At 44.3% G+C, this 17,000-nt stretch overlaps 1 protein-coding gene across 7 annotated transcripts in view; it reads right to left on the bottom strand.

Annotated features, from left to right (window-relative positions):
* stxbp5b (syntaxin binding protein 5b (tomosyn)) overlaps nucleotides 1-11,197 on the bottom strand; it is a 31,532-nt gene extending 20,335 nt beyond the window's left edge. For 6 of the 7 annotated variants that reach the window (XM_030443555.1, XM_030443557.1, XM_030443561.1 and 3 more), the window contains exons 1-5: nucleotides 10,693-11,196; nucleotides 8,368-8,465; nucleotides 3,298-3,379; nucleotides 2,880-2,980; nucleotides 1,002-1,136 (exon numbers count right to left, since the gene is read on the bottom strand). In XM_030443555.1, the coding sequence (XP_030299415.1) occupies nucleotides 1,002-1,136; nucleotides 2,880-2,980; nucleotides 3,298-3,379; nucleotides 8,368-8,465; nucleotides 10,693-10,842 (566 nt within the window). In that variant the 5' untranslated portion in view covers nucleotides 10,843-11,196. Of the gene's footprint in view, nucleotides 1-1,001; nucleotides 1,137-2,879; nucleotides 2,981-3,297; nucleotides 3,380-8,367; nucleotides 8,466-10,692 lie in introns of all 7 variants that reach the window. The other variant, XM_030443560.1, reaches the window with a different exon arrangement.
* Between the last annotated feature and the right edge of the window lie 5,803 nt (nucleotides 11,198-17,000).

Genomic DNA, 17,000 nt, shown 5'->3' with positions numbered 1-17,000 from the left:
CTTTTTCATGTTACTTTTAGTCTCCTCCGCTGACTTCCTTCCTCCCTCCCTCTCTGACTCTCTCCCAGAAGTTGTAGCGACCAGACGAAACTCGCTGTTAGCTTCTGATCTTGTTTGGGTTTTAACATTGTCGGAAACATTCGGGAAATTTCAATTACACAGCTCAATAAAAAATACATAACAGATATATCCGTTTTTAGACATTTTAGAGGTATAACTTCACATTTCTGCATTGAAGTGTACTTGTATCATCTCAAAGTTTACTCAAGGTAGTTTTGGTTTTGGCTGCAATCGTCTGGGAGAGAGAGGTAGTTCTTCCTCCAGGTGGTCTGCCTCTTCAACCGGCCAGCAGTTTGCAGCTCGGCTCAGCTCTCTCTACGTAACACTCATCCAACATCTCTTGTTTTGCTTTGACTGAGAGACTCCAAGCAACAGGGATTACATATTGTGAGTTTGATGTGGAAACGTTACATATCATATCTAGGAGTTTCAGTCGGTGACACCGGTTTTACCCAGCGAAATCTAATTTTACCTGCGCGTGGCGCCTGCCAAGATATATCTGAAACCTGCAGGAAAGGCAGCGCATCGCTCACCTATGCACAGGATGTGATGTGCTATTCCTTGTGATCCTCGCAGTGGGTGTTTACACGAGGGAGTGGGTGACACAGGATAAGTCACCGGGGGGGGGGGGGGGGGGTTATCTGGTGGGCTCTTCCTATCACAGATGTTCCGTTAAATCGGGCAGCAAACACCTCCGGAAGTCTCGACAGCAAGTTCTGGCATGGCACAATCACCACCTCCGTGCCGCCCGCACACACTGATCGGAGCTACAGGATTCTCAGCGCGCAGGACACACAGTATCTGCTAACACATTCCTTTGCGTTTTCCGAGTTTGCTGGTTGAGTGTCAACTCGCGCGAGTGCACAAAGAAGATATGCAAATGGGAAGAAAGTAGAAGGAGGAAAACAAAAAACAGAGAGAGTTGTGAAATACAGACTCACAGTTCGATGGCTTTGTTCCACATGATGACGTAGCCTGAGAGAGTGAAGGACTCCACGTTGACAATGTGGATGTTTCCCCTTTCTGTGCCGATGTAAAGCCATTTGCTCTGGAAGGGCAGGTGGCAGTATGTGATTCTGCAAGAAGGGAGATCAGGATCCATCAGAGCCCGGCTTTTCATTACCTCATGACTCAGTCCCATCAAAAGAGTCACCCGTGTCCCTAATCAGGCTGCTCCAACTGGAAGGAGTAGCGAGTGACTAAGATTTAATTACAAAGGCCTTGCTCTGTGTCACACTAATGAAGCCGGACTATATATAGATCAGCGGGGAGGAATAACGGAGTAAACACCGCTGTCTTTTCTCAACTGCTGGGAAGAACATATTAACGATGTCAAACGGACAGGGCGGATGTTAACTGTCCGACTGTCCGCGCGTCGTACGGGACGTCTCCAGCAAGTTTTTGTGGTTTTGATTGAACCCTGGTCATTTTGAATAACCCTGGAGAACAAACATACAAAAAAAAATCGTTATCCATCAAAGTTGTATCGAATGAATTTGTGGGACAAACGTAACCTCTGACGGTCGTCATCTGAAAAACTTGTTTTGATCAACGCCAGGAACAAAGCATGCATTTACTCTTTTGGCTCATTGGTTTTTCATTGACTTAAGATGTTCAATGTGTTATTATTTCCTTTTTTTGTTAAGCCCTTATTGCATAAATAGAGATGCAGAAACAACATTATTAGCTGACAATAGCTGCCGGCTACTCCTGAAAATGGGAGTGGTGAGAGGAGAATTTGCGGGGTTGGAAAACAAAAACGACGAGCTAAAAGCTAAAACTTGATCCGCCGAGTGATCGGTAATTAGATTTCAGGCCTCATTCAGACAAAATTGGGCGTTTCAGCAAAACAGTAGTTCTTCAACTTGGGGAGAAGCGCAACCCGACATCACACCGTGTTGTCTTACCACTTAGGCTGGAAATCAGACTGGCTGGTCGACACCGTTGTTGCTCAAGTGATTTACACTTAATTTATTGACCTCATTCCTACATCCCCAGACATCTTCCGGCGCGTCCCGTCACCTCACCGGAACCTGCATGTCCCGCAGTAACAAGGCGCTGCTCCTGTCTCTTAGAGCGATTTGGTACAGTAAGGCATTCATTCACGAAGATCTAGGTTAGCAACTTTATCTGGTAAATAAATAGCCTACTTGAAAGTGCTGGCAGGGTGTCATTCGTTATGATACTTTGATCCTTACACAAGTTCTGCCTAGCACTGCAAGTATCACCCGTAATCATCTCCCCAGTGACTTGTGGATGAAATGACACTATGATATAGTCTGCTACTGTGCTGTAATACTCGCGATGGATGTTTGTTGACATGACAGGTTCAGTGTCGGGGTAAAACAGATAATGTCAGGTAGGCCAAAAATAGACATGGATTAACATTTAGAGGCTCGCCAGATTGCTCAAATTTAGCTATTTTGCTTGGTGCCGTCGACAACATCGCTGTGAGGAGACTGCATCAGCGAGGAAGGAGAAATATTATGCTGCATGGTTTGTAGAAAGCATCTCTTGAAGCAGGTTGTTGCGGACGGGACGTTATCCAGGCAGAGTTCTCGGACCAAATGATGACACTCTCCCAGTTTTTCTCTCTTGATTTCGGTCCGAGCAAGGCCTCGGCAAAAAATATTGGTGGGGGGTTGTTGGATAGATGTGTAGAAAACTTTCACGGCCACAAATGAAAAAAAAAAAAAAAAATACCACAAATGGAATATCATCAGCTCGAGGGCTACTTTGACCTTCTTACTTGTCTTTGCCTTTGCCAGAGGAAAAATCACTGAGGGAACAACGGCAGAAAGAAGGACACGCTACTTTACCTCTCCCTGTTGAACTTGAGAGAATGCAGGATAGCGGGGATTTTTTGCCTCAGGTTCCACAGGTGGATGCTGTCATCAGCTAAGGCACTCACCAGCGCCCCCTGGGGGGGAGGGTCAGAAACAGGGAGAGGGGGGGTGTTATCAGAATCCACAAAAGACCTTGTGGCCCGTTTTATATGGTTGTCTCATCAGCACATAACTATGAGGGCATTATAGAAGCATGTGGGTCACAACAGCAGCGTAACTGTTAAATCAATTGATGAATAAAGCTGATTCATGGCCTGAATAAGTACCAGTGTGCATCCTATCTGCTGGCAGGAACATGCATAGAAAGGACACAGGGGACAGTGGTCGAACTCAAGAGTTAAGGGAGAGCGAGGGGAGAAAACCAAACAGGGAGCAAGTTGAGACAACAAACCTCGTTGATCAGGAACTGGAGCTGGATGACAGCAGCGCCGCTCTCATGCTGACAGTAGCACTCCACGCCCGCACGGCCAAAGCTAACAGTCAGATCGGTCAAAGAAAACTGGACAGATGTATGAAAAACACAATGCGGATACACAGAAATCTTGTGTTTGTGTCTTGATTGCTTTCGTTAAACGATATTGATGTTTTCAGTTTGCATTCACCGACAGGCGCTGGCGAGAACACGAAACCACAACTAGTTTCAGTTAGAAATAAAACTGGCGAGCCCTTCCTGCCTTCTTTTTTCACATGCGTCAGCCAGCACGAGGGCAAAAACACTCAACTTTCTCTCGGCTCTCTCTCTATTGGACTATTAAGGTAGTTACTGCCTGCTTAAACTGTCCGTTCAAAAAAACAGCCGGCGCACCCATTCTGCCCACAGCACATCCCTCCGGTTTGAACTGTGTGTGAACTATGACAGGAGCCAAAATGAATGCATGTGTGGCACAGGGACCTGGCCGTGGCGGAGCACTGCCACGCTGGCACCGGGGCTGTGATGTGGCCAACGAAAAAAAAAACCTCCAAATATTTCCACAGACGGCACAGAAACGAGAAGCGGGGGGGGGGGGGGAGGGAGGAAAAGCTTGTCTTCTTCAACCAGCCTTTAATCACTTTTACAGACGGGTAGCACGCGCGCCGACTCGTGCGCGCCAGCACAAAGAGAAGGAGGAGGAAGCAGCGTGAGATCTAATCAGGGAGCGAATCTCTATGCAGACAACAGAAAAAAAAAGGTGCTTCTTCTCGATGCCATATCGCTGAAGGAAGGCTCTAAAAGGGCAGACGGCTATGTTCGCTATCTGAGCCCGCTTTGAGCTGACACAGCATTACAAGCACCGAACAGGATTAACTAAGCTGTGATCAAACAAACCCTCGGTGCCTAAAACAAACTAAGGTGGGGTTTGCGGGAGTGCGTTTCAGGACAGGCTCAACAGTGGGCATCACTTCTGCAGTGGCGGTTCTAGACCAGTTTTAATAGGGGGGGCCAGGTTTGGGCCGGCTTTTTTGTTAGGGGGCACATACAACCCGGAAAAAAAGGATAAATCCCTCATTCAGACAAAGCAGTGTTTACAATTTCAGCAATTTTGATTGGGTAGTAAACTGCTGAGACACTTTATTTCTGCCTTTCCCTTCAGAACAAAATCATAGCAAGAAATCTGTCATTGTGTTATTAATGCAGACTCACTGTCAGGGGGGCCACAGGGGGGTCCAGACTCAGAGTTACGGGGGCACTGGCCCCTGTTGGCCCCCCCCCCCCCCAGAACCGCCCCTGCACTTCTGCACAAGGACGGAGGCGAGCGCAGACTTCCAGACTGGGAGCCGGCGCCAGTCGAAAGCCCGCCGGCAACTGAACTCACATTCACCCGCGACCTTTCTGTCCAGTTTTTAGCTCCTGGCCCCCGCAAGTTCTGTACGACACTCGTCAGAAGTATTAATGGATATCATGTCTCCGCAGCTGCACAATGGAGGAGGAAGAGTCATTAAGCGTGTTTCGCGGCCCCTGGCTGTGCATAAATAAGAACAGAGCTGTGGTCTAAAGGGCAAGAATGTTAATATGCAACAGTGATGTGCATTCATGTCGCTAACATCAAGTAGCATCACCTCTAAAGCCTTGTAACGGTTAATTCGAGCTACCGCCGCTGCCCTTTGTTAACCAATCAGAGCACAAACAGGTGTCTGGGCTGCGAGTCTGATGTAATGTAGGTTAATGGTGCTGCTGAGCAAAGCCACTTTCTAGGCCAGCAGGAAATTGATGAAAAGATGAAACTCAACACCAGATTGTTATCGCCGACGTGAGCGTTCTGCCGGTGTTTCCTTCAACGCTGCGCGATCAAAAAGCCACAGGTACAAAACTGCAGCGAAGTGTCGAGTTTGTCAACTGAGACGGTTTTAGACTACAACGCCTTCATCTCATTAGTAGAACGCATGCATCGAGGATTGTGTCAGCACAGGAAGTCGAGTCACGCTAGTCAACTTTGCGCAACAGCTGAACGATATACAACGATATCATGATGTTTTTGTGACATGATGAGGCTATAGATCTTCTTAAATTTTGGCCTTTGTCTCCCCATGATTTGAAAGAAGTTGTCCTGGTTCAGTGGCGGTTCTAGACCAGTTTTAATAGGGGGGCCAGGTTGGGGCTGGCTTTTTTGTTAGGGGGCACATACAACACGGAAAAAAAGGATAAATCCCTCATTCAGACAAAGCAGTGTTTACAATTTCAGCAATTGTGATTGGGTAGTAAACTGCTGAGACACTTTATTTCTGCCTTTCCCTTCAGAACAAAATCATTGCAAGACATCTGTCATTGTATTATCAATGCAGACTCCCTGTCAGGGGGGCCACAGGGGGGTCCAGACTCAGAGTTACGGGGGCACTGGCCCCTGTAGGCCCCCCCCCCCCCCCCTAGAACCGCCCCTGTCCTGGTTTTAAAGGCTGCGTTTCTATGAAGTGATGTTATTTTCTGAGCTGAGAATTTTCATCATATTGAAATACATTTTGTATATCAAAATTAGAGCCCCGCCGGTACTTTTTGGGGTCGATGGCGGAATTGATATTGTGGGGAAGATTTGAAGCGATATACATACATAGATAAATTTTACATTTTTGCAATGACCCCTTGGATGAGTTGTGACAAAGATACATAATATTTGCAGAATTTTACAGTTTAACAGTAAACTTTACTGTCTTCTACTGTCTAAACTTCTACAATAATGTAATCGGAAGCATCCTTTCCTGCATTATATTCTCTAAAAACAAGAGGTACCACTGCATGTTCACCCTAAAAACAAGCAACATTAAGACGTCAACTTGCAGAAATTGTGAGAAATTCGATCGGCCGTTTTTACATTTTTTTTCAGCAAAATAGTCAGCAAATGGCACTCGAGTGCAAACGTTCGCCAAGGGCCAACAGTCCTCATTAATTCAATCAAGCCTAATTAAATATTAAACTCAAAAGCGCTGTATCACTCCAAAATATTTAAACCACCAATAACTGCATAACCATCGTTTAAACGCGCCAGATCTGTGAAAGCCAAACCAGAAGGGCAACAAACAGTGTAGTGGATGAATAATATTAGGATCCTCACATTATTCTTTGAGAAATTAACAAAAGTGTCAAACGCGATCTCTCTCTCGCAAAACAAAGTGAGGTGAGAAGAAATTCCTGGATCAGTCCCCTCATCCGGAAAACACACCAAATGTTAATATTCTATTCCGGGCTGAGACCCGACCGCCATCAAAGTTTCACCCAAACCTGCTCAGTAGTTTTTGTGTAGTCCTGCTGACAAACCGGCAAACCAACAAACTGCTGAAGTAACCCGTAAGCTCCGGCCTTACTTTCAACGTGTCAGATGCAATAATATCTATATATATATATTATCTATTTATATCCCTGCTTGCCGTACTGGAGACAAGATGCGTTCAACTTGATGTCACATCTTCAACAGATCTTCAACGTGTTGCTCTCTGGAGCTCTGTGAGGATCTCCGCTTTGCTCCCGAGAGTTTAACACAACAACACTTCCGCATTTGGTAAACCATTGTGGTTCACCGCAGTATTTCAACATCAGCGGGTTTTCTTGTTTAGTCAACTGATACACATCTCGACAGGAAGTCGTCCTATCAAGCTCGCTGACGAATGAAAAAACTGATGAAGGCTCTGTGCAGAGTTTCTTAAAAGTTAAAGCACTGTCGACGCCTAAAGAAGAGGAAGCGGCAGGCCGGCCCGCTGACCGTGTGAACAGCTTTCTTCTGACTTTCAGCGTGACCGGTAGGCTTGCAAGAGGATATGCAAGCTACAATGTTGTGTAACGTTTTAATCCATTTTGCACAACTTTCTCTCTAAAAAAAAAAAGGTTCAAAACACTTCTGCCTGCCACGGCTGGCCTCCATTCCTGCGTGGCATTAGCCGGAGCGGGCGACGGTCTACAGTAACACACTGATTAAAACACTGTAGTAGAGACAGATCTTGTAAAAGCAGACATTTATTGCTTGTAGACACCTCATTGAGCTTATGTCTACTGAGCTGTGGCAGCGTTTCCAAACTCCGGGGGCAATGAGGTGGATCAATACAGCCTGTCTTTTGATAAATGGACCTATTGCCTGAATGACAGTAATCCCATCAGCTCCAAGTCGCGCATTAGGACAACATGGAAGCGGTGTGTGTTCTCCGGGAGTCGCCCGTGCAAACACAATGCTCTCTTAATCTGGAGAGTGGATAAAGACGAGGACGGAGCCACTCGTGATGAAAATCTAAATAAAGCAGATGGGCCTCCCGTGCAGGATATCAACACAAAGGGAAACCCTGTGTTTACACATTCACAGTCCAGCCCCGAAGACATGACGCGAACAGCGTAACCCCGGACGCGACGGCGCCGTCGCATGCAGGGTTTAACTGTTGTGACTCACGAGGAAGTTGCCTGGTTAGCTGTAAAAAAACTCATTTTTATCTGTGTACACAAACAAACACAAAACTGACTCACGACCGCCCGAGGGGCCACGCGGCACTGCGGCAGCTTGATTGTGTGCGTGTGCGTGTGTGCGCGTGTGCGTCCAGTGATGTTTACAGCACATGTGAAGTGGCATCCTGGCACAAGCCGGGCAGCGCAGTTGATGAGGTTGGCTCCTCGGCATATGGCGGAGGAGCTGTTCATGCTACTGCAGAGATACCACTAATGAGCCTGGCGCTCCAGGAGAAGGAGGCTGCCGGCTGCACACAAACACATCCCAGCTAGCGTCTACCTCTGAGCCGGTTTGGATGACAGGAGGCGAAGACGGGTCACTTACTGGATCAATCCCCCCCCCCAGAGTGTGTGCAACGCCAGAGGGCGACTTAGACGTTTGCAGAAAAAGGATGTCAAGAAGTTAGACATGAGCCTCATGTGTGTTGGGTTATGTTTGTGTGTGCTTGTGTGCGTGCGTGTGTGGAGGAAGAATCAGTGGAATCATCCAAGCTTTACTTTCCTTGCGAGGCTCCCTTCGTTTTCATTTTTCCCGTGGAGAAAATAAAAAAAAAAAAAGGATACAGCCTCAAAGCTCCGTTCTGAGTCCCGACGGCCAAGATTTTCTGCACGGGGTCAAAAGCCATTGAGGATGGTTGATATGGGAAGCCATGACGCACAGTCTGCAGGAAAGAGCAGAATTTATATTAGACCTCCAGTCAGCTAATCAATCATGCGCTCCAGTCAAGCTGGCATCAGTGGAAGAGAAAAAAAAAAAAACATTACCATAATCTCCCAGAAATGCAATCCATCAATGTGGAAAATGAGTCTTATTATCAAAATAAATTGGATCAAGCAGAAACATTAGCTAAGAAAGGGGACTGGAATATTTTTCTCATGCGAATCTGACATGTGTGCCAGGCTCAATCCTGTAAAACATCAGTAATAAATTCGTTTCCTCCGTCCTGACGCTCACATTTTCAGCCTCCGAGTGCACTTCATTGCCAGGATCTCGGCCGTTCCCCCGAGCCACCAAAATGTTATCATCGTCAGGCATCTGTAACTCAATTGTTTCGGGTTTGGAGACCTTGCCCAGCCATCTACGAGCGGCTGTGCAGCTCGCAGCGGCATTATGTCACAGGTTAACGCCGCGGGCCCCCCGTGACCTGGGGAGCTGACCTGTTCGCTCCCAGCTGGGGGCCGAGGCCGGTGGGCCGGCCCTCGGAGATGATCGACACATTTCACACGGGACCAAACCTCTCCGGAGCTAATGAGGTGGATTATTAAACCACGCGTGATTAAAAATTAGTTTGGGAAATCATTTACGCCGACCGAACGAGGCTGGGACTTAAAAGGACAGGCTCACATATTTCTAACTAAGGTGACGGTCTTCATTATCAATTCATTTTTTGATTGTTTGGTTTATTTAATGACAAAAAAAAGGTCTTGGTGATGTTCCTCAAGTGTTTTGTTGTGACCACAACCCAAAGATATTCAGTTTACTGTCACTGAGGACTAAAGAAAAACAAATTGTTCACATCTGAAGCTGGAATCAGACCATTTTTCTCAATTTTTTCTTTTGTAAAATGACTCAGAAGGATTAATTGATTACCGAGTGGGCGGCTTCAATCATTGCTCCTCTCGACACTGTACCACAACAGACGCTAAATTTAATGAGACAGTGAGAGGAGACGGGTTCACGGTGCTGTTCAGTGTAAAAATGCACCCAACGGCAACGTGTCTATGATTTTCCTGACTATCAGAGAGCTGTTTGGTTCCTAAACTGTCAGAAAATGTTGGAGAAGTGTTTCCCAAAGCCCAAGATGACGTCCTCAAGTGTCGTGTTTTGCCCACAAGCCAAAGACATTCAGTTTACATCTTCACAGCGAGGTGCACAAAACAAAAACATTCATATTTAAGAGCTGGAATCCAAGATGACTTTGGACTTTAACGGTTCCTCGTACGAATTAATCGATTATCAAGAAATGCTTGTATGTGCACAAAAAGAGACGCTGTTTTAATGAGGGGACAAACCCACAGTCCTGTTCAGAGGAAAAAAACGCCTCTAAAGTGACGATTAATTTGTAGATTAATCTGTCTATTAGATTTTCAGTTAATCAACTAGTTGTCAGGTCTATAAATGCTAGAAAACAGTGACAACATATGAGAAGCCGGAATAAAAGATTTTGGACTTTTTCATAACAGCGATTATCAAACCAGTCGCCGATTAATTGAAGCGTCCACAACTAATCGATTAATTGGACAGTGGGTTGGACAGCAGGTACCAAAGTAACGGCCTTTTTAGCACGATATTCTACCACATTTTAATATATTTGCTTGATTCATCAGACTCAGACTCAAGTCACAGCAACTCAAACTGAATTAAATGCCTTTTCTACACAGATGTTGGACTTTAGATTTTGCCCTCATCCCTAAATATCTTATCTGCTGAGACAGCAGCAGCTATCACAGCAGTCTGTATGTATATCAGAGGCATGTGATAGCTATAGTAGGACACACCTGATGAAACGTGAACACAGTTTAAATCAAGATGGTCTGTGATTAGGTAAAGAAACAGTGACTTGAGGCGAGGATTCAGTGCAATGCAAACAAGCCTGGTGCTGTGACAGCCCCGGATACAACCACGGGACACAGCCAGCCAGCCAGCCAGCCAGGCAGCCAGTGAATAATTAAAATAATCACCCCTCTTACATTTAAAACTTGTACTTTAATCCCTGGACTACATTTCTGAGGGTTAATTTAAATCCTATATGCGAACACTCGTTTGATTTCCTGGTGCTGGTGGATGAAAACAACGAGCAGCCGTCTGGTCACGCCGCTGTCATCTGACTGTCAGTGGGCACAAACAGCCGTTAATGCGAGCCGCTGCCGTTAGAACGCGAAACCCACCTTGCAAAGCTGGAAATGCTCCGACTGGAGAGTCTCCTGGACCACATCGTTCTCCCTGGGAGTACCCGGCTGAGCAGTTGCGGAGGAGGAGGAGGAGGAGGAAGCCGCTGTCAAGCCGTCCAGCACCTTCCTAATGTTAAACTTCTTCATTTTCCTCCGGTACAGTCGCGACGGATTGAAAAACAGATCAAGCGAGCTACCATAAATTGGATAGAGGGGGGGTAGCTGCTAGCTAGTTAGCCGAAATAACGCACAGTTAATATCTGTCTGTATACATCTCACATGTTACGGAGGGTGTTGCCAGCGCACTCTCCCAAAGCACCCGAGTCACGAACATTGATCGAGCGAGTCCTTGCCGATGTGGGTGTTAATCCGCCATTTATGTGGCCAGCTTTGGCGTTATTCGATCGGGATCAATCGTTTCCGTGAGCTGCTTCCCCGGCCAGGGCTCAGCGGGTAGCAGACTGGCTACGGAAACGCAGTGAACTGCAGCGGGGATTGCGTCTGCGCACTGCGGTCCCCCGGATGCTGGGACGGTGTTACGGCACATTCTGTGACCCGGCTCATTCTGTGACCTCGACAGGGATTTTAGCTAACAAATGTAGCTTTTTTACGATAAATCTTCACAGGACACACATTTTAATAACTGTTACTTGTAGTGGAAGATACGTTTACTTTATTTCTGTGCTGAGGAGATCAGTGACTTCTTTTAAAGCCACTTTTATAGTATTGTTTTTATGTGAAGGCACCTTTTTGAACGGAATTTTCATGTTTATATCTGTATATTTTATTGCACATTAATAACCATCATGTCAGTGTGACGGGCTATTTTTCAACTGAGGTACCTGGCAGGTTAATGATGGCATAAAACATATATATATCATGTAGCATATAGGCACTGATAAAAGCCACAAGCACATTAAAACACATTAGTATTTGAACACAGACCAAACCAAAACATCTTTCCATCTTTCATTCCTTCTACGGCACACAATATTTCCTCTCTGATCTTTATTCCTGTGCTGTGACGTCATGTTCTTATTGTCCTTTAAGGATTTTTATTTCTATTTTTGCACCCCTTGCTTTTCTTCTCTCTCTCCTGAAATATGATTTTGCCCGTTTTATCACTTTTATTCTTTTTAAGACTCATACTGACTTTTTGTGTTTTCACATCACTGTTCTGCCTTCCTGTTTTTACTCACCTCAGATGAGACTTTCCTTGTGTTTGCCGCCACTGTTGAGTGTTTATTCTGTGATACTATCTTCCTGAGTTTCCTTTGTAAACAGTATGGTGCTATATACATACAGTTTATTATTTACTATTATAATTAGGTACAAGTTGCAGAGGCAAATATTGTGCTCTATATTGCACTTTCACTACATTTACTTGACAACTTTACTTAATTTTTAGATTTGGTTCTAATATACAAAATATATCTTCTTTCACTGGTTCTCAACCTGTCGGTCAGGACCCCCCAAGAGGTCACAGGTTAATTTCCAGGTGTTGCCAGATAGTTGTGAACAAAAAAATAAAATGAGATATAAAAATGAATTTAACAACGATGGGAAGTAATTTTTACTTTACATCTTTACCTGTCCCCGTGATAAAATAACCCGTGTAAAGCTTTATTGATCCCAGAAGGTACTAAACTATACTAAGTAGTTAAACCAAATTTACCAGCCTCAGCCTTCATTTATACTAAGGCCTAGTTAAAATCTAATAATATACATCATTTCATTCTGCATGATTAGTACTTTTACTTTTGATACTTAAAGTATATCTTGATGATTGATGTTTTACTTAAAAATACACACAATTTACAGTTCCCAACACTACATTTGTCACAATCCCCCCAAAATGGTCAAACCTAATAAATCTAATAAGCTAATGTCTACAGCGTGATACTTATGGAGGGTCCAATACCATGATATGTTTGAACTTCAACATACAAAAATGGTTGCAAATGAAAAACTGTAACAAAATCTGTTTAAAACATTCTGATAGGGTAAAAATGAACAGAGGAATCTGATGTTTTGTGGCCCCCTGCTGGCTGAGGAGCAGCCGTGACTCTTTGTGGCTGGAAAAGAAAAGAAGAGCTGCATTTGTGACAGCTATCAAAGCCATAAAGTTTATCGGAAAATAATACAGTGAGAAAAACATTTGATTAATCCAGAGATTCACCACAATTGTGCAGTTAAATCTTGTTGCGCATCATCCTCTCTTCACTAAAGGTCTTTGCCACACTCAGACATTTGATAGGAGGGTTGTCCTTTTGTCAATTGTTCAGTTCCCAGTTCAGGATTCAATCTATTGTGTGTGCATGAAAATAGCCTGCGTTTCCTCCTTCCTCTTGTTTCCCAAGGAGGGAAAAACGAGGCTATGTTACCTCCACGGAGAATTAGAAAACTAGAAAATCTGGTTTGATTTAAAACCAGAAAACCAGGTTCAATGATCACCTTATTGATGAGTCATTTACGGAGGGTAAGACTTTCATTGGCTGGCGCTTCTCTCATGATTTTTTATATCAGGAATTAAGCAGCACTCCTTAAATAATACATCTGAAAAGTTTTTATAGAAGAGATGTAAGATAGTAGGCTACAATTAATCCCAATGTTTTTTTTCCACTGAGATGATCAATTCTTAATGACTTCCAAAAATGGATTTTAATATAGACAGATGGTGCATTTGTTGCCCTTTTTCCGGTTTCCCCTCACTTTTTGTCTTTATCGTGGGCATGCAAAACATATCCAAAGCCAACCCTCAGTCGAGTTTGGCAGTTACATCTACATTGAGCTCTTTAGACAAAAGCACGATAAGGAAACACAATAACAGTGGCGTGCGCAGACTTTTTGAAGGGCAGGGGTGGAAAGAAGGGCACTTTAGCACGCGTTTTGGCTCCCAAGAGGGCACTTTAGCGCGTGTTTTGGCTCCCAAGAGGGCAGTTTATCATGTTCTAACCAGCCAAGGGGGCAGTTTAGTGTGTTTTGCCAACCAAGAGGGCACTTTGGCACGCTTTTTTGGCTCTCAGGAGGGCACTTTAGCGTGCATTTTGGCTCTCAGGAGGGCACTTTAGCGCGCGTTTTGGCTCTCAGGAGGGCACTTTAGCGCACGTTTTTCAACAATTGGGCCACGAGGGGGGGGCGACTGCCCCCCCTGCCCCCCCCTTGTGCACATCACTGCACAATAACGCCATTCTGCATAATGCCCACCATTCTCTTTGTAAGGTTGAATGCTTGTCACCGGGTATTCTCACATTACTACACTGCTAACAAGCAGAGATGAGGATATAGGATGTATCATCACGCAGGAACAGAAAGAGAACATATCATAACTGATTTCTAGACAAAATGTCACTAACAGATTTGCAGCAGAAGGCTTACCTCACTTTAACTATCTTTGCACATGCACGTTTTGTACACTAGATGGCGAAGTCTACTTATATTAAAGCTTCATGCACTCTAACTCCACTTTGTAGTGGTGGAAGGCTTTTCTTATAGCCATGATTCATCTCCCTGGACAGCAACATATGGATTCCTACGTCTGATTGGTTGCCTTGATGGTTCAGGATATGATCTGTTTTTTTTTGATGATTAGGTTGATTCACATTCTGGCATTTTGGCACCCGCTCAGAATTTGCTTTCTTCAAATAGTCGGTCTACCATACAGCTTATTTACGTCAGCTTTCCACAGACAGTGAATGCTTAATTAACACAGGCCATCACAAAATGGGTCACTGGAGGCGCAGAGTGACAGCAGAGACATGCACACCGCTTCGCTCTTCATCAGCCTCTTTGCGAGTTTGACTAACATTGAAATTTTCATGCGATCATGAATATATGAACGAAGCCACCAGTGGAAAATGCACACTGGAGGGCAGATAAAATAGGGCAATATCAATAATGCACGTGTAAATGGGGATCTGTTGCAGAGAGTGCTCTTCCCATTTCGAATGTCGTATTTGAAAACAACAACAAGATAGAAGAGGCTGAGCTTTTGTGTCCGATGTGGCGAAGTTATTGGGGCCAGCATCCCTGTCTGACTCCTGAGTTAAGGCCTCTGGTATCTGGGACATACATCCATAATTAGCAGCTGTGCTTTACTTCTCCCCTCGGTTTCCCTCAGGCACAACTGCAACTTGAGGTAAACTACCTTCCTGACTCACTTGATCAGCAAAGTGAACATTTGCTGGTGCAATAAAACAGTGTGAGGTTTTTACACACAGACTATTTCAAGTTTAGAATAAACACGTTGTATAGAGTATGAATTTGGACAAAAGCAACTGTGTATAGGTACTCAGCGGCAGGATGTGGAACAGTTCCCTAGATGCACAGCAAGGACACCGAAAAAAAGTAAAACTACAGGACAGCAAAGGACAGATTGGTGCGCAAAAATAACCTCACACGTCAGTGAACGTTCAAGGTTTCACCAGATATCTACAAGACAATGTGCTGAATCAAATCAGTGACTGATGTATGTTAAATGTGATATATGAAGTAAATACAGTTTCCGGAGTCAGTGGTAGCCTAAAGTTCAATCATCTGGATCAGCAGGATAGATGAGGGGTCACCAAAGTGAAAGGCACCGCCTGCCCCTCCCTCATTAACCAGCACCGAGGCACTTAACCTCAGATGTGAATGTTTAACTGTGTGACTGTGAAATATTCAGAATGAAATGTGTGAAATCAGATGTAAAAATATGGATTGTTAGTAAATCTTTAATCCAATAATCCTTCTTGAAGTTGCTTTATTAAAGGGACACTATGTAGTCTTAAATTAACAACATTAAGACAGGTAATAGTTTATGAGTGCTTTGGTTGTGATGGCTCGTCATGGCCAGCTGTGGCCAGTAGGGGGGAGTGTTGTAGTATAGATGTTCATTCATGAAGTGCTTCAATGCATCTTTGACAGTTTGTGCTTTGATCAGTTTGTTAGTGGGCTAATTAAGCTAATTGTCTGTTGCTATGCAGAGAAATACTCTTATTTCCTACTTAAGATTTAAAAAGTGCATTGTTTTTTTCCCCCCCTGTTTTTTTTGAATGTTCAATCATGAAAAACTAAGAAAGAAAAACACAACGTGCATTGTTTTAACATATTTAAACTCCAAGCCTGTATGGATTCGGGGTCATGGAGCAGCTTCTTTGCTTTTCAGAATTTAGACTCTTTCTTGAAATATTTTTATTGAAGTCATCATGTCAAAAGACAGTGGAGCACTGGGAAAAAACATCTTTTTTTCTGCTATCATAAAAATATAACAGAAACCTTAGCAGAGGTCTCAAACCAGCCCATGAAGCTGGTGTCTTTACAGAAGCTGCCAGAAAGGACACCGAACCTCTGTCCCCTCCTGTCACGTCACATTTGTTGGCCAGCACGACAGCAGGGACTGGACGTCCGCTGTCCAGAGACACTTTGCTATCCAGATCCTGCTTCCACTGTGAGCTGTCTGTAACGTCAGAGACCACTTCTGCTCCCATCGCTGCTTTATAATACACTCTGGACATCTTCTTATACCTCTACTGGCCTTGAGGGGAAGAGAAGACAAATCTGTGTAGTTAAAGCTTCAACACAGCTGAATTCATTTTTGATGGATAGGCCGCTATTACTTGTCTAAAGGACTCCAGTTTATGGACACACAGTCAGTAATGCTACTGACTGATAACAGTGGGTCTATGAGCTAAAACTGTACGTTTCCATGAGATTAAAACTAGATCACCTGAGAAAACTTTGGAAAAAAAAGTTTCACTTGATTTCAGGAGCTCAAGGCACTATAAATACACTGAGTCAATTACAGAATGATTAATGATCATCAGAGGGTTAATGTGTGCAGACAGATAATTGAACTGGGCAACTTAGGAGCCTGGGAAGCTTGTGGTTATTAGTTTTATTTTCAGATACCAGATCTCTACACTATTATTGCGTTTTGGCTTTGAAGACAATCGCCACAGAAGCTTCCTCATTTTTACACTCACCTGCAATATCCCAAAGCTGCGATCTCAACGCTGTTAGGCGTCCCAGTCAGCTGTTTTTAAAGCAACGTCCGCTCCAAAAGATGCTTTGATAATGCTTTCATGCCCACATCAATGATGATGATCACACTGATTCTCTGTCTTCTCACTAAACCACCGCAAAACTGGGTCTGCCTCTCGTCCGGTTTTACAAATATCAGCTCAGAAACAAACAAGTTGTTCACAGTTTTTTAGGTAATCTGCATTCAGATGTCTCAAACCTACATGTTCCCTTCATGGCTCCTGCTGTAAAATGACAATTACATGCCTTTACCCCTTGTGTTTTTTTACTATCTCGAACGTCTT

The sequence above is a fragment of the Sparus aurata genome, chromosome 16 (assembly GCF_900880675.1).
Source record: "Sparus aurata chromosome 16, fSpaAur1.1, whole genome shotgun sequence".
Classification (NCBI taxonomy): Eukaryota; Metazoa; Chordata; class Actinopteri; order Spariformes; family Sparidae; genus Sparus; species Sparus aurata.
The sequence above is the reverse complement of the archived record's forward strand: the minus strand, read 5'-3'. Positions and strand labels throughout refer to the sequence as shown.